The 23393-nt window shown below is 38.4% G+C and overlaps 1 protein-coding gene across 2 annotated transcripts in view; it reads right to left on the bottom strand.

Annotated features, from left to right (window-relative positions):
- Positions 1–3361: 3361 nt before the first annotated feature.
- The window catches only part of btaf1 (BTAF1 RNA polymerase II, B-TFIID transcription factor-associated), a 106060-nt gene continuing 86028 nt past the window's right edge, over positions 3362–23393 (bottom strand). For both annotated transcript variants that reach the window (XM_039770800.1, XM_039770811.1), the window contains exons 30-38: positions 20033–20162; positions 19623–19764; positions 19386–19516; positions 10018–10143; positions 7967–8119; positions 6443–6654; positions 5062–5221; positions 4651–4821; positions 3362–4379 (exon numbers count right to left, since the gene is read on the bottom strand). In XM_039770800.1, coding sequence (XP_039626734.1) covers positions 4233–4379; positions 4651–4821; positions 5062–5221; positions 6443–6654; positions 7967–8119; positions 10018–10143; positions 19386–19516; positions 19623–19764; positions 20033–20162 — 1372 coding nt within the window. In that variant the 3' untranslated portion in view covers positions 3362–4232. The remainder of the gene's footprint in view (positions 4380–4650; positions 4822–5061; positions 5222–6442; positions 6655–7966; positions 8120–10017; positions 10144–19385; positions 19517–19622; positions 19765–20032; positions 20163–23393) is intronic.

Genomic DNA, 23393 nt, shown 5'->3' with positions numbered 1-23393 from the left:
GGGCACAGTTTTTCACACCACTGTATATATTATATCATTGAGGAGTTTTATTTAATACGTAATACGTGCTCTGATTGGGTAGCTTCTCAGCCATCTGCCAATAGCATCCCTTGTATGAAATCAACTGGGCAAACAAACTAAGGAAGCATGTACCATGAATTAAAAGACCCATTGTCCGCAGAAATCCGCAGCGATATAGCGAGGGATCACTGTATTTAACACATATAGTCTAGTAACACATATAATTGCACTCTATTATCTGTTAGTTTTGAATAGGACTATTACAAAAATATTTAATTAACAACAATGTGATAATGGAATCTTGGATAAAGCAACTAAAATATGCAAAATGCTCTTTGATATCAGTTAACACAGTCAAACAATGCACCTGAATGTTACGCCATGTGTATATTTTCTAACTTATTTTAGTTGTGGGAACCCTGAACATGTAATTGCTAACTGCCTGAAGCTTCCAGGAAACTAAAATTCATATTCTATTTCAGCGTTTGTAGAGTGGATGTTTGTAGCTCTTGCAACAGCAGTTTTCCACAATTTAGTAAATGACACATTCCAAGGTATGTTGTGATGGCTAAACCACTGAATTCAAGGCAAGCCAGTTTTGCTCTTCTTTTAAGCCAATTCGGTTTTGTGATCTCTTATAAAACAGGAGAAAAGAATAGTAATGCGGATGTCCTCTCTCGGATATTTGAACTGTACGAGTCCCAACTGCACTTGAACCTATTGTGCCATCTGGGCATTTTTGGGTCTTAAACTAAATTGATAATCCTGAACATTTGATTACTAAATTAAAAAAGCTTCCTCAACCTTCTCCAACAAAATGGAAGAGAAGACTCACATTCCTCCAGAATTTTGAAATGTATAACAAGCTAGAGAGCTAATTCATAGGTGTTTTAGGTGGTTAAAATATGACCTCCGAGATAGATATACATCAATTCCTACATCAAAAGATTTGGCCGATATATTTACGACGCGTTTTACTTACATGGACTCCCTTCTTCCATTGTGCCAGACAATGTCTTCAATTCATATCCAGTTACCACCTGCAAGCTAATGGGTAATCTGAATGAGTAAATAGGGATCTCGATAAGGTCCTTAAATTGTGTTTTTATTACCACTTGCAGAATTGGTATGCAATATATTATACCACTCTTCTAAAGGTATGCCCTGTCAGATGTCTATGGTTTCAAAGCTCCTCTATTGAATTTACATTTTACCTTTTCAACACCACCCAGCCTGGCATAGTACCTGGCCAAGTTACATAAAATATGGAAAATGTTGAGGGTGTACTTAGAGGGCAGAAACCGGACCATAGCCGTTGTAAGGCCCCAGAGTTCTGGGTCACACAGAATGTATGGCTCGCTATGTGGGACATCTGCCCGAGTGTTTCATCCCATAATATGGCTCAATGATTTAATGGACCTTACTTAATTATTAAAATGGACAGGTATCACTTCTTACAAACTTGCTGTTCCTTATCATCTTGAGATCCACCCAGTGTTCCATGTATCTCAGTTGCAACCTGTCCATTCTATTCCCATCTATCAAGTTATCTCTGGTCCACCTTCCAAATCAAGGTGATGGTAAACAGGAGTTTGAGGTGCAACACACCTTGAGTTCTTGATGTAGAGAGTCTACAGTGGAATATCTTGCACACTGGAAGTGTTATGGACCTGGGAAACACTCCTATGTTTGTTCTTGGCATATTAATGCCTGTTGTCCCATGACCTTTACAATGTGTCATCTCTCTAAGCTGGATAGAAGTGCCATGAGAAGGACAATGTTATGACAGTCATTCTTTAAAAAAAAAAGAATTCTGAATAAAATTAATTTTCCAATATTTTTCTTTGGTTTGAGAACATAAGGAACTGGAATATGTCATTTTATTTTTTTTAAAGTAAACTTGCTGAGCATTTGCTCTCTCTCTCTTTTGGTATTTTGACTTTGCTTCCCACAGACTGTGATTTTCATATCCCCCCTTAACTTTGCCATTCTTGACAGTTACTTTTCTTGTGAATGATTCATAACCTAGTCGTCCTCTCTAATACATTGTCTGTACCTATTTTTAGCAGGGTTTAAACAATGAAATCGTTGAAATAAATATGAGGGTATGTTGCATTAGTTTTTTAAATAGCCTTGTATAAGCAATTTGCATCCTACTTACACTTATTGAACAAAACTTTCTCAGGGTTTCAAACTTTTCTGCAAACATTAAGATTTATACACTAGTCCAATTTTACATTAAGGATGTCTTATTACACTGAATAGGGAGGCACAGCACTACAGTAAAAGGAATAACATACAGATGCAATGCAGTCAAAGTGCATCAAGCCACTGTGATGTCACAACACAATTACTGATTTTACATGCATAAAAATGGCTTATGCTACTATAGGAAATGACAAAATTGCATGTGCACAGTAAAATCATCAGGAAAGATTAGTAAGATACTAAGATCAAGTTTAATGTGTTGAGCAAATCAAATAATATTCTATGTAGGATCATTCACTTATTATTATACTCTTGTTAAACTGGAAATTAAAATGAACCTAAAAACAAATGAACATAGAAAAAAAGAATTTGGCACCCCCACCCGAGTTTCTCAAAAAATGATACCCATGGATCACCAATAAAATACAGCAGCAGAACACCATAATATTGTTAATACAAAGGTTCTAAACTATGCCATTTGCTGTGGAACTGAGGAAGATTGTAAAGAGTACATTGTATAAAAATGCAATGCAGACTTAATTATGTTCCATTTTTTTCTTGGCAAGCTGAGAACCTCACTTAGTGTTAGTCAGGGAAAGCTACATTACTGTAACCAAACACCAAAAAATGTTTCTTTATATTCAAAACGAAATGAAAAAGTACCACTTTTCAAATGAAACATTTGTTCAGAAGCAGCAGATATTGAGATTATTAGAAGTTGGACTGCAAATCTCAACTGGCTGAAGTAAAACCCAACCTATATTACTATATATCAACCAAATTATATAATCTTTATTTGTTAGCATCTGGTAACTGCACAGCTTTGAGGAGAGGCTCCTCTTTGCTGTTCTATTTCTGAAAAGAGGTGCACTCAACTTAAGTCTCAACCAAAATACTTTGGATGATTTCACTACCTATATAAGGAGAGAAAAAGTAGCAGTAGTAGTAATACATACTCCAAGCCAAGGTGAATAATATGGATATACCCTTTGGTGAGGTGGACCTCGCATGAAGGTCTAACAGGGGAAGAAAAAGAACGCAGTCACAAAATGACTTTTTAATTCATCTAAAAAGAGACTCTAGTTATTAAGGAAAGAGTATATTACAAAAAAAAAAACAATGCAAAGAGAAAAAAACTCAATATAATTTATTATAACTATCTGCTTTGACAAACAGTAAATACATAAATATTTACACCTAAATATTTAAAACTGATTTTGAGTTAATATTTATACTATTCTTTCCCTTTGCCATTGCTAACAATATGACTAACTGTAAAAAGGCTGACTTGCAACACTTTTAAACAGTTATTAAATATACATTTTAAAAAAACTGTGTGAACGCCAAAACAAGCCTATCACCTGGACATCAAATGGATGACCTGATGAAAGTTTACCATTTATTACTTATATACATGAGCTGGACCGAGACATCAATCATTTGAAGTAAAAAAGAAAACAATGAAGAGATGAGGTCTGCCAATGTGGAAACTGCAACTACATATGTGGAAAGCGCAGTAAAAATGAAATTCAATGCTTTGAACACAAGTTAAATATATTCTTGTTCTTTTTCAGTATGATGTCTAAACTTTTAAACACAGATTTAAACATAAAAAGGTGAGCTTCTACTTGTTTACCATAAACATTTGCAGCTAAAGAAAAGCATGAACTGAAAATATATTTAATCTTTAAGACTGGTAACAAATAACAGTCAATAAATGCTAGAAAAACACCCGTCACTGTATGATATTGGCAATACTAAAGATCAAACCAGCTGGGAGCTCTCCAGCTAGTTATAGTGTGACTATATGATAAATATAAATTTGTAGAACAGTTCAAATTAAGACACATTTAACTTTGTTTTGCAAAATACAGTAATTCAAGTTGAACTGATTTATTTTCAAAAAATGTTATATTCACATCCATCTCAACAAGTTCACTATATGCTGAATATCAGCAAGTAGTCGTCAGTTTTACTTTCTCCTGACTTGTCTCACACAAACATTATTTTAGAGAATGTATGAAGGTATCCAGATTATATTCAGCATCATACTGCTCTTGGCTCCAAAGATCTCCAAGGTTGTCAAGGATGGACTTCATTGATGCTTTTCCTGAAGTACCAGGAGTTTCTGCCTTCTCTTCTGTTTTGCCCTGCACACACACACACAAAGTCAGAGTTTAATCATAAGTAACAAAAAACTGAATGAAGGCAGAGCATTATGTGCATTACTTTATTTTACTTGATTTTCTATCAGACAAAAAATAATCTGACCGAATACACAGTTTAACATATAACAGGATTTGAGGGATTTTTATTTTAAACATGCTTAATACTTACTGCAAGGTAGCAAAATTATTGTTAAGTAGTAACTGAATCTAATTAAAAATAATGAATATTAAACATTGCTAATTGAATATTTACCTTGTCAAGAGTAAACAGGTTTAGCAGCTGGTCTGTTCCCATACTTTGCAAACTAGCATTTTCCTGGCTTATGATTGTGTTTGCAATGCTCATTTTAAATTTCTGCAAACCCATAATCTTCTCCTCCAAAGTTCCTCTGGTAATCAGTCGATAAACATTGACAACACGTTTCTACAAAATTTAAGAAGTACAATTTTTAAAATGAGAATTTTGCCATGAACCCTAGTAATTGTAATACCTTAATGTATAAACTTAAAGCAACCAGAACAATATCTCTTTAAACTGTTACATTGCAAACCATGTCAGAACTAGCCTAAAAACAAGCAAATAAAATTACTACTTTTGAGGAAAAAGGAAGCCACAAAAGACTGCAATGCAGCTGGTGCCTGTAGATCTGTGAAAATTCTCTACCTGTCCAATCCGATGTGCTCGGTCCATGGCTTGCAAGTCTCTCATTGGGTTCCAATCATGCTCCACAAATACTACAGTATCTGCTCCAGTAAGATTTAGACCCAGACCTCCCACATGAGTGGTCAACAAAAGAACATCTATAGAAGGATCATTATTAAACCTGACAAAAAAAAATATATATATATATATACATATATAATATTAATGCTGAAGATAGGCCAATACACATAGTACAAGCAATAATAACTAGAAACAAAATTAAGTGTGTATACAGGCAAATTCATACAGTCCAATTTATTGGCCTGCATGGAGTTTCTTGTTTGAGCTCAACAAAAATGTTTTATAAACATGATCCCACTTCCTATGACGGGCAGCACGGTAGCGCAGTAAGGAGACCTGGGTTTGCTTCCTGAGTCCTCCCTGCGTGGAGTTTGCATGTTCTCCCCGTGTCTGCATGGGTTTTCTCCGGGTACTCCAGTTTCCTCCCGCAGTCTAAAGACATGCAGGTTAGGTGCATTGGCGATCCTGAAATAGTCCCTAGTGTGTGCTTGGTAGGTGTGCCCTGCGGTGGGCTGGCACTCTGCCCAGGATTTGTTCCTGCCTTGACCCCGTGACCCTGTGTTAGGATATAGCGTGTTGGATAATGACTGACTGACTGACTGACTTCCTATGATAGAATGTAAGAAAATATATAATGCATTCTTGTTCTTTCTTTGTGGTTGTTATTAACTGTAATATTCCTGTCATGTTAAAAATAATCCAAGCTATATGGTTATTTTAAGAGTACATTTTCAAATGGGTTAAACAAGAATATAAATTTCAAACAACTAATGATTAGCAAAAAAAGGAAATAGGGAAAAAATATAAAACTGACTGCCACTAGGAGGTTCTCATATCATGCTGTCAATTCCAAGAGGTAGCTTTATTCAATTAGTCATTTACTAATCCGCCTAGTCCTAAGCAGGGTCGCAGGGGTCTGCTAGAGCCTATGCCAGTTACCACAGGGTGCCAGGCAACAACAAATCCTGGACAGGAAGCCTGCTGTACTGTAATGGGTAACAATAACTATTCAGATTTGGAGCACAGACAGTTTAGGTGACTTCCTAAAGTTCACAAAGAGAATTTAAAAGTACAAATATAATGTTTAACACCCACAAACTCAGCACGCTGCTTCCTCTTAATTACAGTATTAATACCTATGACTAAATACAAAATCTACAAAATGTTACAATAGTAGACAGTTTTGAAAATTGCACAAAAAGAGTTAAAGTCACACATTAATGTGCATACATTTTTAATAAATAATATTTAATTTTAAAGCAATGCTGTGGGGGGTGGTGGTAGTAGTGGTAACAGTAAGAAAGTGTTTTCCAACACCTACCGTGCAACAATGGAATGTCTCTGGCCAGCTTGAACACTGCCGTCCAGCCTAAGATAGGTAACTGTTGGAAGATGTGGCTTAAGGAGATCATGCTCTACAATGTCCAGCATACTTTTCAGCTGGCAAAATATGAGAACTCTGTGCTGTGCAACCACTGCTTCTGTACCACCTTCTGTTGCGCCGCCATTGCCCAATCCACAATCCATAAGCAACTGAGCAAGACAACAGGAAATAAATGTTATAATTGTGTATACACACACACACACACACACACACATAGAGTTATCATAGATAGTGTCAAAGGGGCTTACAGTTCCAATACGTTGGCAAAAACAGAAAGTAGCCCAACATCCATTGCAGGCTATGTGAAAGTACAAAGACACACCCAAGATGGGAATTCAATGTCCTACTTCATGTATTAACCAAAATTGTCTTTCAAACGTATGAAAATCAAAATACTCCAAGGTATCCTAACTAGTATATATGTTTAAATACTTAACATTTAACAAGTCTAACATTCAAATTGTGCCAAATGCTAATTTCTGCTAGATCTCTACAACAACAACAACAAATTATTTTATTGTGCTTAAACCTATAGGGTACTATGCATCAAAAACAGTTGCAAATATCTAAATTTCCACAAAATGCTAGACCACATTAAAAATGATGAACATAGTTGTCTTAGATCATCTAGTCTTTGCCAAGGTAGTTTATGCTGGCCTTGAAGTGCACATAGACAGAAGCTGCCTTTACACATCACTTTAAAATATGCATTATTTTCCTAAAAGTTCCTTTATGAACCACTTATGACATACTTTTAATAAGTCAAAAAATTATCACCCCAAAGTACATGAAACATCAATATATTGTAAAATAATATAATCCAAAAACTGCATTTCTCTATCTAGTAACAGGACTGGGAACTGCTAGTGCTACCATGATGTGGCAATGATCATGATACCACAAGGCACAATACATTATTACTGCAAATTTCAATTACATTTTGGTAACTCATTACAATTTCCTTTTAACTTACAGCTGCAATCTTGCTCCTATGAAGAGACAATACAACAAAGTATTACAGCTAATAGGAAACTCCCATAATTTTCATGTATTTTGACAATCTCCACAATCTGATACAATACAAAACACACACACATTGGCATATTGTTTAATCTTCAGTCTGGCTGATCTGAGCAATAATATTTAAAATTATAAACACACACACACAAATCTACATTAACTTAAGTTTAATGGAAGTGATATATACTTTACTATGAAGAGGTAGACTAGACCATTACAACACTGATTTCACAATAAATTATTTTTTAAACTTTCATATACAAGCAAAGTATTATAGACACTTCAGTTCATATATTGATGGAAGTTCAATGTTAGTCCAAAATAAAAAGCAAAAAAAACAAGATATTTGTTTATTGTATTCTGTAAGTTTAGTTTCCAAAACTGGCGCTCATACCTTCTAATTTTTTTTGTTTTTTTTTTACAAAATATACACTTTTTTACCTGTTTCAATGCAGAAAGCTTTGGTGCATGCTGAATATCTTGTAGTGTAGTCCGCTGGGCAGTAAGCTGCTCAGCAATGCGCTTGTACTCTGGATGTACTGGTGTCAAAACTAGTGCTGGATGATTACAAAGCTTTCTTAAATACTGTAGAGCCTGCAAAAAAGCAAAGAATGTGCACAGTGTTTACAGGTGTGTAGGCACAGCTTGCTGTGTTGAGTCCTCAATAATAAGCTTGCACTGTTTTCCAGTTGAGGCAAAAAATAGAGAATGTCATTTCTACTTAAATGATGAACTTCAACAACAGCAGCCACAAATGAATTATTAGTTCAGGTACTAAATGAGGAATTCCCAATTAAATCATTTTAAAAATCACACTGAAAACATCACAGTATAGCAATACTATATCTTTCAAAAAGCCAAATTAAAAACCACTTTCCACTCTACAACCATAGCCCACCACCCTCACAAACTCCTACACAAATAATTTACACTGCATCCTCAAAATACACAGTAAAAAAGTAGGAGTTTAGGCATGATTGAAATTTCAGAACTGCGGGAGCAGTTCTAACATAAAAAGGTAGGGTATTCCAACGTTTTGGGGCAGCCACTGAAAAAGCTTCTTCTGTACAACCAGCTGAGCATCCGTGAAATATTTAAAAAAAAATAAAATAAAATAAAAATCTGAAAATTTAGGTGGAGGAGATAGTTATTGCCCATTACTAACCTAACCACTGCATTTTGAACCAACTGCAGCCAAGCTAAAGAGGACTGGCTGAGAACATAATACGATGAATACAGTAGTCCAGCAGACTAAACATAAAAACAAGGATAATTAATGGTCATCAGGATTTTAGTTGATAGAAAAATGCTTACTTTTAGCTATATTTCTAAGGTGGAAGAAACTAACCTTGACCTCTGCATTTATCTATCCATCAAAACAGAAGGAAGAGTGGAAAATGACCCCCAAAATATCTGCATATGATTTGCTATATAGGGAAAGATGACGAAAGTTGTTAGCAAAACCGCCAATGGAAGTAGGACAACCAAAGAGCAGCAATGGTCTTACTTTCATTTAACTGGAGAAGCAGCATTTATTTTTATTGAAGCAATAAAGGGATTTAGGTTTTGAGCCCTTACCCCTTGTCTTCACAGGCAGATACAGCTGTATGTCATCAACATAACAGTAAAATGCAATATTATGATGCTGAATTACTGATCCTGGGGGAGGGGGACAAAATGGACCCTTGAGGGATTCCACATGGTACAGTAGCTGAGGAAGAGAAAAACCTTCCGATATTTACAAAAAAAGATCTGTTATTAAGATAGGATTTGAATCATGCAAGGGCAGTAGCTTGAATGCCAGCCAAATGCTCCAAACAAATTAAAGTAGTATGGTCATTTGTATAAAAAGCAGCACTTAGATCTACTAGGGTCAGACAGGCACAGACCCCAGCATTATTAGAAGATTATTAGCCACTCTTTAACAGAGCAGATTCTGCACTGTGGATTGCTCTGAAACCAGATTGAAATTCTTCAAAAAGATGATGATTGTTTAGGAAAGCCAGGAACTGTAAAGGGCTGGACCAAAGCAGCCTTGATGATAGCTGACACAGTACCCAACACTAAAAAACTGTTTATTATGAATAAAATTCTTAGACCAATGATATCCAAAGCCTCTTTTAGAGGGCGAGAAGGGGTTTATTCCTAAAATAGCTTTTAGGCTAACACCCATACCTATAGTCCTTGAGGAAATGAAGTAGTCACAATCTGGAGGAGAAGGTTCAGCAAGGGGGCTAAATTCACTCAGTTTAAGCTAAATTTCAATCTCAAAGAGGAAACACAAGGTAAAGAATCATCGAGTATGAAAGTTGACAGTGATCTTGCATTTACTGGGGCTATCCTTAATGGAGCAGGCAGAAAGTGTTCCAACTACATTTCTCTTGTAATGAAAAAGGCCACTAAGTAACATAATAAATGCCAATGATCTAAAACTTAAAAAATGTTGATAGAGAAAAGTATTTGATAAAAGAAGAAAATAAAATACCACATACCTGAAACACGTGACCAGCAGCTTTTAATTTAGGCTTTTCAACTTCCTCTGAGAGAGACACTGTTGAAATTGTCTCATCAACAGTAACCTTTGCTCGGGACTTTGCAAAATCTTCATAAAGCTGTATCTTTATATGCAAAAAGGATGAAATTTAGGTTATTACATAAACTAAAAAAAAACACACAGTATTAGCAATGGAGGACAATCTTTTTAATATCTGAATATTTCAAATGACTTTTGCATGTATGTCTCAAGCTGAGAAATATTATAGTTTAAACATTTAAAATAATGCGATGACTCTTAAAATACAAGAGAAAATGCACATAAAAAAGCAATTGCTCTGGAAAAATACATATTCAAAACAGATTTATTGTTTCAGAGTGGGATGGGATTTTATGGGGGGGCGGGTATTGTTGGGGAGAGAGCGGATACAGAATTCCCCTCTAAGGTTAAAGCGCCACAAATCAACTATACTCTATTAATGATCCAGAGGTGTGATGGGTGAGCTCCCAAAAAGCATCAATTGCTGTGAGGAAATGATGCATGCACGCAGATGTACAGTACCCAGTGAAGCATCCAGTGCTGCTAAGCAATGAAATACTGTCAACAAGTCTTATCCCCAGTGAAGCATCACAATAACACCTGCATTCAAAAGCACTTAAAACTGCAGATGAATTAATGAAACGTCACTGATTTGTTAATAAAAGCAGCTTCATTCTCACTGGATGCCTTAAATGAGAGTTCAGTAAATTGTTCTGATTACGTTAGGAAAATTGTACACTGCTGCAAAGTTTCTTTTTATGCTAGCAAAAACATGTTGTGTTTTATGTATGTACACCCTCACCACATGGAAATTGAATGTAGTGACTTGTTAGTTGCTTAATGACTTCCAGCACAGAAAGCATGACAGAGTGAAGGTTGGCTGTGAGAGAGAGAGAGAGACATATTCTTTATATAAATTATATACGTGTGTGTGTGTGCCTATTATATACACATATTATATACATATTTCAAACTGTTACAAAAATGCTACAAGGTAAAATAAATTTCATTACGACACAAGAAAGGGTATACAAAATAGATTTTTTGCACTGTGTTTTAAAAAATGATGTCTTCAATTTAGTGGCCATCATTAGTAATACACTCTTTGAGACCATTTCTGAATGCTTGCATGACTCATTCGGCCATTTCAAGGGGGATAGTGGCGATTTCGTGGAGAATAGCGTCGTTGAGGGCTTCAAGGTTTTGAGGTTGGTGTGTGTATACCTTCCACTTGAGATAGCCCCACAAGAAGAAATCACATGGAGCGAGACTGGGTGAACGTGAAGGCCACCCGACATAGCTGCACAGGGAGATCAGCTTCCCTGGAAGCATCTCCCGCAAAACTTGCATGGATCTCTGTGTCATATGAGCTGTTGCTCCTTCCTGTTGAAACCATGCATCCACCATATCCATTTCTTCCAGTTGGGGCCGCAAAAAGTTCTCTAGCATTTCAATGTAATGTTCTGAAGTGATGATGACTGTTGATCCCCCCCTCCTCAAAAAAGTAATGGCCTACAATGGGAAATTCTGCAATGGTGCATCAAAATGTAACACCCTCACTGTGCAGGGGTGTCTGATGAAGTTCACAAGGGTTGGTTGCAGCCCAATAGTGAAAGTTTTGCTTATTTATGCAACCATTCAAATGGAAATGTGCCTTGTCGCTGTACATGATGATGGCATCTTGATGAACGGTTTGCAGTATTTTCACGCACAACTCTGTACAGTCCTCCTACTCTCTTCTCAGTGAGTTCCTGCACTACCATTATTTTTTATGGATGGAAATTAAGGTCCTCATGCAAAGTCCTCCTCAAAGACATGTGGGAAATGCCTAAAGCAGAAGCATATTTGTGCGCTGAATGTCTAGGAGACTGCAAAATAAATGACCTTACAGCTTGGATGTTTTCAGGTGTTCGTACAGTTAGAGGACAGCCTGGAGATTTTCTGTTCAATGCTGTACCCGTCTGTCTAAATTTAGTCACCCACTGAAGAATTGTTTTCCCAATTTGGGATGTCACCGTTAGGAGGAATGCTGAAGTGCGTTTGGTAGGCGCGTTGCATAGTGATAATTGATTCATTGTTTTTGAAGAACGCTTGGAAAGTGAAAGCACGGTGCGCACTGGACCAATGCATTTCGCCGGCTGAAAACTACAAGGAGTCACCTATCAAAGGACCCCCACCCCAAAACGCACTCAGCTGCCTCTACCTCGAGCAGTGACCTTAAAAAATGTGGTACTTCATTTTGGCTCATATACAGGTATATGTTATGTATATTATATTTATTTTACATACTGTGTATATACACACACACACTATACTGCCAAAAGTACTGGGACACCCCTCCAAATCATTGAATTCAGGTGTTCCAATCACTTCCATGGCCACAGGTGTATAAAATGAAGCACCTAGACATGCAGGCTGCTTGTTCAAACACTTGTGAAAGAATGGGTCACTCTCAGGAGCTCAGTGAATTCAACTGTGGTACTGTGATAGGATGCCACCTGTGCAGTAATTCCATTCATGAAATTTCCTCGTTACTAAATATTCCACGGTCAATTGTTAGTGGTATTATAACAAAATGGAAGCAATTGGGAACAGCAGCAACTCGGCCAGGAAGTGGCAGGCCACATAAAATTATAGAGTGGGGACAGGGCATGTTGAGGAGCACAGTGTGCAGAAGTCACAAACTTTCTGCAGAGTCAATAGCCACAGATCACCAAACTTTGTGTGGCCTCCAGATTAGCTCAAGAATAGTGTGTATGTAGAGAGCTTCATGGAATGGGTTTCTATGGCCGAGCAGCTGCATCCAAGCCTTACATCACCAAGGGCAATGCAAAGTGTCGGATGCAGTGGTGTAAAGCACACCACCAGTGGACTCTAGAGCAGTGGAGGCATGTCCTCTGGAGTGCCGAATCACCGTTCTCTGCCAATCCGATGGATGAAACGCATGCAATTTATTATCTTAATGATTCATGAAATCAATGCATTGAACAAAAACAATGGCAAACAAAAATATCAAGTAAAGGAATCATTAAGTGTACAAAATTATATATAACTCTCTGATTCAAAGAAGTTGCCCTCTGCTGATTTAACAGCCAAACACACACATGACATTCTTTCTATAAGCAAAATTAAACATTGGCCAGAAAGATCTCCAACACTGTTGAAGAAGTTCCAATACATGTGTTGCACTTGTAAGCCGCTTTACTTTCTCCCTTTTGTCCAGTAAATCCCAAACAAAATCAGTGGGGTTAAGGTCTGGAGACTGTGCTGACCAGATCATGCTTTGAAGTGTACCTTCCTGTTCTTTTCTTTTAACAAACAGCCTGGAGATATGTTTTGGGTCATTGTCTTGCTGTAGCATGAACCCCTGACCTTCTAGACGCAGACTAAAAGGTTCTGTGTGTTGCTGTGAAATGCTGAGGTAACCCTTTTGATTCAGAATAACAGTCACTCTGTGCAAGTCACCAACTGCTGACTCTGACTCCAGCAAAAGAACACCAGACCCTAACACCTCCTTCTCCGTATTTGTCACTTGGTGCTACAAACTGAGGAACCATCCTTTGACCAACTCAATGGTGTACAAACACCCTGAGTGATCAACAGATTTCAAATTTTGATTCATTGGTCCATAACACATTCTTATAGTCTGTAGTAGTCCACAGCTGGCATTTCAATGCTCTATTTTGTCCTTTAAGGAATGGCCTTCTTACTGCCACTTGCCCTGTCAAACTTAAAACACAAAGTCTCCTCTTCACAGAAGAAACAGACTTGCTATTTCAACCACTGTTAAGATGTGCTTGAAGCTGTTGTGCTGTGAGGCACCTTTCATGCAAGATGGTGACCCTCAGAAACTTGTTTTCTTGTCATTGTCACTGTAATTTACAACTTTCTACAGTTTACAGGGTGTGTGATAACACATTCTGTTCAAACTATGCTTTAAGACAGGCAAGAGTATTGTTAAGAAATCGACATAACTTTGGACACCTCTGCAAATTATTTGCTTTAACTTGCAAGGCTTAATTTACCTTAATTGCTCCAGAACAACAAACTATTGTAACCTATTAGTTATTCCCTGAAGAATGCTCTGAAATTTCCTTGTTTCCCCCCAGTTGTAACCTAAAATTTTAAATTTAAAGCTCTAGCAGTTTACTGCTTACCTTTTCACCATTTTATGCCATTCACTGCATTACATTAAATTTGGGATTTGGATAAACTGAGGTATTCTAAAACTTTTGACCTGTAGCATATGTATGCATGTGTGCAAAATCTGGAATACTTCTGGTCTGGGATAATCGACCAGTATTTTGCCAGAGTAAATTACAGGATCTTTTTAGGGGACTTAAGTGAATAGTGTATATAATATAAAAAAAATATGAAAACAAATACCTTACAAATACACATATCCCAATAACAGAGGTGTTTATTCATAATTATATTCACCCACATAACCCACTTAATCCATTTTCTGAGATGAAGGGAGTTTAGGCAGCGGGAATTATAGACACACTCACTATTTCTGATTTTACACTTCCATTCAACCTAACTCAGATCTCTTCAGGATGCGGGAGCGAAGTGGGATGGATCTCATACCCTGTAAGCCAACTTGCACTAAATATTTTGCCATTGTGGTATACTGGAATAACCATATTTATGTATATTTATTTTAAATAGAACCTTAATGTGTATTTATATAACTGTCACATCTGTGCTTTAATGTCTGATAAAGTATATTTAAATAAAAAAGTAAACTTTTTTTAGGTGTTAAGTGTCAGAAAAAAACACCTCAGCAAATATAAATGCTAACTCAGCAGACAAATTACTGTGTAAAGCAGGGGTCATCAACTATATTTGTCAGAGGGCCAGAGTTTTACCAGACAGTCTCCTTGGGGGCCGGACCCCCAAGAAGAAAATCTAATAAATATCTAAATTTGGTTTAACATTATGTTTAATGTTTATACTTTTTCCATTGCATTACAAAACTCAAGGCTCCCATCACCTATACCACAGTCAACCACTAGGAGTGATAGATATTTTGCATCATTTCCATTAGGCCAAGTCAACTTTATAATAGAGCACTTGAAAAACAAACACGGAGGAAGTGACAGGAAAGGGTCTCCTAAAAGAGGTAAAATGGCACTCTCAAAGACCATGAAACGCAAAGTTGATGTAGAAAACAGGTCCTTCAATGATGACTGGACTGAAAAGTACGCATTTATCATGCCAACCTTCGAAATCGTCCACCAGTATGCCTAATTTGCAGCGAAACTGTTGCTGTTGCAAAAGAATACAATCTGCGCCGTCACCACAACACAAAACATTCTAATTTCAAGGTTTCATATCCTGAACAGTCAGAGGCTCGTCAGAGAAAAATCGCCACATTGAAATCTGCCTACTCCCGTGCAAGTGGCATTATTACTCAAACTTTAACTGATCAAGAGAGAGCGACGTGTGCATCCCTGCAGGCTGCTTGGGTGCTTTGCAGACATAACCGCCTTTCGGAAAGTGATGTTTTAAAGGAGTGCATGATCACCGTTTTGGAGGAACTTGCCCCCGACAAATCAATAGACAGAATTATTGCATCTGTCAAACAAGTACCTCTATCTGCCTCAGCGAATGCACGCGTGTGCACGTTTTGGCAGAGCAAGTGCAGAAAGCTGTCATTGACGGGTTAAGGAAGCCAAATACTTTTCGCTAGCTATTGATGAGTCCACTGACAACACCGATATTTCACAGTTGTGCGTTTTGTCAGATACTTTGATGGCAAAGATTTCCGAGAAGAGCTGCTGGCATTGCTTCCACTGGAGGACAACACCACTGCTGACATCATCTTTGGAAAACTGGAGGATTTTTTTAAAAGCCATGGATTGCCCCTGGATAAAATCAACCTGACAGTGACAGATGGTGCACCTGCCATGATTGGAAAAACAAGGGTCTGGTGAGCAGAATAAAGACTGTTGCTCGAAAACTAACGCACTCCACTGTATCATCCATCAGAGCGTGCTGCGCAAAGCTAAGTGGGGAGCTCAAAGAGGTGATGGAGAAAGCGATGAAAATTATCAACCACATCAGAGGAACTTCAAGCACGCAGCACCGCCTGTTCCGCAAATTTGTGCTTGAATCCCAGGCTTCTCATGATGACCTGTTACTCCACAATGACGTCGCTGGCTTAGTAAGGGCAAAGCACTGGGCGCTTTGTTGAACTCCGTGCGCAAGTAGTGGATTTTTTAAAACAAAGTAAATCCAAAGCGGCAGCTGACCATCTCCGCATCATGCAAGACACATTATACATGTGCAACGTTGCGTTTTTAACAGACATCTTCTCCCATTTGAATACACTTAATCTCCAGCTGCAAGGAAAAGGAAAATCAGTGGTGGATTTGGTGGAAAAACTTGATGCCTTTGGGAACAAACTCGATCTTTTCCACGCAGATTTGTTGTCAGGGAGGCTGCTGCACTTTAACACACTGAAGACGGTGGGAGAAGGCAACGTAACAGACAAGATGAAGACATTCATCACACAATTAAAAGACAACTTTTCTGCTAGATTTGATGACTTTTTCATTTCCAGGGATGTCATTGGATTTGTGCGTGACCCATTCACCATCAGCCCAAGCGGAGAATTCTCCACAAACGCGTGAAAATGTTGCCATTAGACGAATCGGCCATTCAGAGCCAGCTGGCTGAAATTCAGGCCGCAGGCGACATGAAGTCGGCTCTCCGTGGTGCTGAAAGCCTGAGCGCATTTTGGGTATCTTGTCCCGAGACCTATGACACATTGAAAACGCTGGCTATGTATGTGCTCACCATGTTCGGTTCAACCTACACCTGCGAGGCTGCATTCTCCAAGATGAATTCGATAAAAACACAAGAGAGGAACCGACTGTCAACCCAGTCTTTGGAGGACTGTTTGCGCATAAGTCTGACAGCGGCCAAGCCTGATGTGAAAAAGTTGGTGTCAGAGGGGAAATGTAACTTTAGCCATTGATTAAGCACTGTGAGTAGCCCGTTTCAGCATTGTGATTTGAATTCAAGCCCACTTAACGTTTCATTTGATGTGCGAACATTATTTGTGACCTGTTTTGTTCTGGTACCAGGTTATTTATTTACAATGCTATTTTAAGTTTTTATACCTGAGGATTCTGCTAGTTTCAAGCATGTTGTTGAGACTTAGTAATAAAAAAAAACATATGTTATGTAAGGGCACGAGGAAAAGTTACGCGTTCGTTGTTTTTTTTAAACCTGTTTGAAACAATAAATGCTTAACGCCGCAGTCTGTCTGAGTCTGTCCTCATTTTGGAGTGTAGCCTAAATATAGTCATAAATGGTGGTTAGTCTGACAAGAGACTCAGTTGTTGTTATTTTTTGTTGCTTTAATAGTGTGGACAACCATTTTCTTTTGATCCTCACAATTTTGGAATCCGGTCGCGGGCCAGATTGAATGGCTCAGCGGGCCGGATTCGTCCCGCGGGCCGCCAGTTAGTATATGCTTTACTAAAGCATATACAGTGCATCCGGAAAGTATTTACAGTGCATCACTTTTTCCACATTTTGTTATGTTACAGCCTTATTCCAAAATGGATTAAATTAATTTTTTTCCTCAGAATTCTAAACACAACACCCTATAATGACAACGTGAAAAAAAAGTTTACTTGAGGTTTTTGCAAATTTATTAAAAATAAAAAAAAAGAGAAATCACATATACGTAAGTATTCACAGTCTTTGCTCAATAGTCTGTCGATGCACCTTTGGCAGCAATTACAGCCTCAAGTCTTTTTGAATATGATGCCACAAGCTTGGCACACCTATCCTTGGCCAATTTCGCCCATTCCTCTTTGCAGCACCTCTCAAGCTCCATCAGGTTAGATGGGAAGCATCGGTGCACAGCCATTTTAAGATCTCTCCAGAGATGTTCAATCGGATTCAAGTCTGGGCTCTGGCTGGGCCACTCAAGGACATTCACAGAGTTGTTCTGAAGCCACTCCTTTGATATCTTGGCTGTGTGCTTAGGGTCCTTGTCCTGCTGAAAGATGAACCGTCGCCCCAGTCTGATGTCAAGAGCGCTCTGGAGCAAGTTTTCATCCAGGATGTCTCTGTACATTGCTGCAATCATCTTTCCCTTTATCCTGAATAGTCTCCCAGTTCCTGCCGCTGAAAAACATCCCCACAGCCTGATGCTGCCACCACCATGGTTTACTGTAGGGATAGTATTGGCCTGGTGATGAGCGGTGCCTGGTTTCCTCCAAGCGTGGCGCCTGGCATTCACACCAAAGAGTTCAATCTTTGTCTCATCACACCAGAGAATTTTGTTTCTCATGGTCTGAGAGTCCTTCAGGTGCCTTTTGGCAAACTCCAGGTGGGCTGCCATGTGCCTTTTACTAAGGAGTGGCTTCCGTCTGGCCAATCTACCATACAGGCTTGATTGATGGATTGCTGCAGAGATGGTTGTCCTTTTGGAAGGTTCTCCTCTCTCCACAGAGGACCTCTGGAGCTCTGACAGAGTGACCATTGGGTTCTTGGTCACCTCCCTGACTAAGGCCCTTCTCCCCAGATCGCTCAGTTTAAATGGCTGGCCAGCTCTAGGAAGAGTCCTGGTGGTTTCAAACTTCTTCCACTTATGGATGATGGAGGCCACTGTGCTCATTGGGACTTTCAAAGCAGCAGAAATTTTTCTGTAACCTTCCCCAGATTTGTGCCTCGAGACAATCCTGTCTCGGAGGTCTACAGACAATTTCTTTGACTTCATGCTTGGTTTGTGCTCTGACATGAACTGTCAACTGTGGGACCTTATATAGACAGGTGTGTGCCTTTCCAAATCATGTCCAATCAACTGAATTTACCACAGGTGGACTCCAATTAAGCTGCAGAAACATCTCAAGGATGATCAGGGGAAACAGGATGCACCTCAGCTCAATTTTGAGCTTCATGGCAAAGGCTGTGAATACTTATGTACATGTGCTTCTCAATTTTTTTATTTTTAATAAATTTGCAAAAAAGTCAAGTAAACTTTTTTCATGTTGTCATTATGGGGCGTTGTGTGTAGAATTCTGAGGAAAAAAAAGAATTTAATCCATTCTGGAATAAGGCTGTAACAAAATGTGGAACAAGTGATGCGCTGTGAATACTTTCTGGATGCACTATATGTATACAAACACACTGATAACGTATAAAGTGCAATCTTTGTACTTCTTTGTATTAATTATTGTACATAGCTATTTGGGCTTCAGATTAAAACATACAAGTATATTCTTATTCTTTCACATTTATGATGACATATTTGACAATTTAAAGTAAACTTCTAAGTTATGCATTGGATGGTTAAATACCTACTTGTAAAGGACTGAGACTGCAATAATAATCTTGAATAATTTTGGGTGGCAGATCCTGCAGTACATCCTCTTTCATTCTTCTCAAAAGGAAAGGCAAGACTTGGCGGTGCAAAGCCTCCATTGCAAGAACCCCTTTCAGAAGTAAACAGTAAAAACAGTAAACGTTATTAATCTGCAGTTCTTTTCTCAGATTAATGATGTAGCATGTTTCAGAAAACAGTCATGTTATTGCACTTGCCTGCCTCCTGCTCCCTTGATGAGCTTCTAGCATCTCTGCTTGCCAAAATTGGTTTCCCATATCGAGCTGCAAACTGGCGTTCTGTACCCAGAAATCCTGGCATTAGGAAATCAAACAGCGACCAAAGTTCCAGCACATTATTCTACCCAAAAAAAAAAACACAGCTGGATCATAAACAGTACTGTAGCTACCAATCCTGATGCATTTAAACCATGACAAATAACGAATACTGAACCATAAAACTAGCATTTCTGCTATACTACTTGTGAAAACATGGTTGGGTGTGACAGACTTTCAACAATAGCAAAAAACTTAATATTTACAGGATCTAAGTGGATTTTGCTTATCTCTCAAAGACAACGTGTACTGCCTCAATGATGGTTTTTCTAAAAATAAAAAAGCATCTTTACCTGAATTGGTGTTCCTGAAAGAATAACCCTGTAGTTGGCAGTTAACTGCTTTACTGCTTTTGAAAGCTTTGTTTTTCCATTCTTAATGACATGGCCCTCATCAAGAATGCAATAGTTAAACTTAATGTTACTGAAAAAGAAAAACAAAATAAACGTTTCTTTAAAGAATATATATATATATATATATACACACACATACATACACACACACACACACAGTGCATCCGGAAAGTATTCACAGTGCATCACTTTTTCCACATTTTCTTATGTTACAGCCTTATTCTAAAATGGATTAAATTGATTTTTTTCCTCAGAATTCTACACACAACACCCCATAATGACAACGTGAAAAAAGTTTACTTGAGGTTTTTGCAAATTTATTAAAAATAAAAAAATGAGAAATCACATGTACATAAGTATTCACAGCCTTTGCCATGAAGCTCAAAATTGAGCTGAGGTGCATCATGTTTCCCCTGATCATCCTTGAGATGTTTCTGCAGCTTAATTGGAGTCCACCTGTGGTAAATTAGTTGATTGGACATGATTTGGAAAGGCACACACCTGTCTATATAAGGTCCCACAGTTGACAGTTCATGTCACAGCACAAACCGAGCATGAAATCAAAGGAATTGTCTGTAGACCTCCGAGACAGGATTGTCTCGAGGTACAAATCTGGGAAAGGTTACAGAAAAATTTCTGCTGCTTTGAAGGTCCCAATGAGCACAGTGGCCTCCATCATCCGTAAGTGGAAGAAGTTCGAAACCACCAGGACTCTTCCTAGAGCTGGTCGGCCATCTAAACTAAGCTATTGGGGGAGAAGGGCCTTAGTCAGGGAGGTGACCAAGAACCCGATGGTCACTCTGTCAGAGCTCCAGAGGTCCTCTGTGGAGAGAGGAGAACCTTCCAGAAGGACAACCATCTCTGCAGCAATCCACCAATCGGGCCTGTATGGTAGAGTGCCTATAGGGAAGCCACTCCTTAGTAAAAGGCACATGGCAGCCCACCTGGAGTTTGCCAAAAGGCACCCGAAGGACTCTCAGACCATAAGAAACAAAATTCTCTGATCTGATGAGACAAAGTTTGAACTCTTTGGTGTGAATGCCAGGCATCACGTTTGGAGGAAATCAGGCACCGCTCATCACCAGGCCAATACCATCCCTACAGTGAAGCATGGTGGTGGCAGCATCGTGCTGTGGGGATGTTTTTCAGTGGCAGGAACTGGGAGACTAGTCAGAATAAAGGCAAAGATGACTGCAAGAATGTACAGACACATCCTGGATGAAAACCTGCTCCAGAGCGCTCTTGACCTTAGACTGGGGCGACGGTTCATCTTTCAGCAGGACAACGACCCTAAGCACACAGCCAAGATATCAAAGGAGTGGCTTCAGAACAACTCTGTGAATGTCCTTGAGTGGCCCAGCCAGAGAGCTCAGACTTGAATCCGATTGAACATCTCTGGAGAGACCTTAAAATGGCTGTGCACTGACGCTTCCCATCTAACCTGATGGAGCTTGAGAGGTGCTGCAAAGAGGAATGGGTGAAACTGGCCACGGATGGGTGTGCCAAGCTTGTGGCATCATATTCAAAAAGACTTGAGGCTGTAATTGCTGCCAAAGGTGCATCGACAAAGCATTGAGCAAAGGCTGTGAATACTTATGTATATGTGATTTCTCAATTTTTTTATTTTTAATAAATTTGCGTAAACCTCAAGTAAACTTTTTTTATGTTGTCATTATGGGGTGTTGTGTGTAGAATTCTGAGGAAAAAAATGAATTTAATCCATTTTGGAATAAGGCTGTTAACATAACAAAATGTGGAAAAAGTGATGCGCTGTGAATACTTTCCGAATGCACTGTGTGTATATATATATGTATAGATTATATATACACAAATACAACACAGAAAATGCACATACAGTATATACACTACATATGAGGGATGTTCAAAATGTTTTGAGACTGAATCTGAAAGGGCTACTCTTCAATGCTTATTTTACAAGTGGCCAAAGGTTTGCTCTTGTGTACTAAAATATACATACTTTTTTTAGATTGGCAGTTTATTGTGTATGTATTTTACTTCAGAACCATGTCAACAAAGAAACTTAAAACAAAATCAATATTGTGCTATTGTTGAACAAAAATATCCCCACCTTTCTCATTTTGTCTGTGTAGCAAGATAAATTCCCTTCATATACCCCAGACAAGAGTAAGATTTGTGACAACTTTTTAAGATGAGCTAATATCTGGATAGCCTCTTCTGATATCAGCATCAGAAGAAGATGTCACTTTGGAGCAAGTCGTTGGAAAGTGGGCTCAGTTATGGTATGGATGAATCTATTCTTCAGCAACAAAATAAAAAAGAAAATTGAACTCTGTATGTTACAGTGTTACAGGGCCCAGAATGTGGTGTGAAGCATTACAGCATCCAATAGTCCAATGGGGATCTCAAGGTATTACCATTTCATAACTGGGGATTACAACGGGAAACATCACTATGACCCAGAGTCCAAACAGCAATTGAAACAATGGAAACATGGGGACTCTCCAAATTTAAAGGTCAAGGCCAGTGACAGAAAAGTAAAACATTTTACGACGTTGAAGAAATAGTGATTACATGCCTGAAAAGACCAACCTAATTAGTCAGTATTATGCTACTTTGGTGTTTGCAGCAGGCAATTGTAAAAAACAGGTAAGGAAAGCAGTCAACAATCCACTTTTTGGTTTATGATTATGAACCTGGTAACACTGCAAAGACTATTCTGTAAAACTGTGGATCGAGAGATATGCCATAACCCACCCCATGTAACTAACACCTATTCCCCAATCTGAAGGAGCTACCACCATTGAATGTGCTATGTCAATGAGGAAGACATCAAGTTAGCTTCAGAAAACAAAAATTTTCAGTAGCATAGACAAGGTTTGTGAATTTTTAGCAGGTATATTAATATCCACTTAGATTATACTGAGTGAAAACAAAACAAAAAACACACATTTGTTTAGTTTAATGGGTGTTTGCCTGAACAGTTCAGGCTCAAAATCTGTCAAATATTGAAGGCTGCATAAGAGACCCTGAGTGAGCAAATAACAGTATTATGAAACACTACTAAATTCTCAGTCTTCTGACTAAAAAGACACAAGCTGTCTTGGACTAAAAAAAGGAGGCAACATCAAATTCAAAGGCAACAGCTGCAATCAGATTTTAAAGCTATTTCATCAATATCTACACACAATGCAGATACAAGTTGCTCCATTCCTACAGATTGTCTTTAGGAGTAGTTGTTTTTTGAGAATGAACTGCATGTTTCAGGTCCTGTTATATCTTCCTACTATGATCTATGACTGTACTTTAACTAGGCAATTCT

Source organism: Polypterus senegalus, chromosome 1, assembly GCF_016835505.1.
Source record: "Polypterus senegalus isolate Bchr_013 chromosome 1, ASM1683550v1, whole genome shotgun sequence".
NCBI classification, from domain to species: Eukaryota; Metazoa; Chordata; class Cladistia; order Polypteriformes; family Polypteridae; genus Polypterus; species Polypterus senegalus.
The sequence above is the reverse complement of the archived record's forward strand: the minus strand, read 5'-3'. Positions and strand labels throughout refer to the sequence as shown.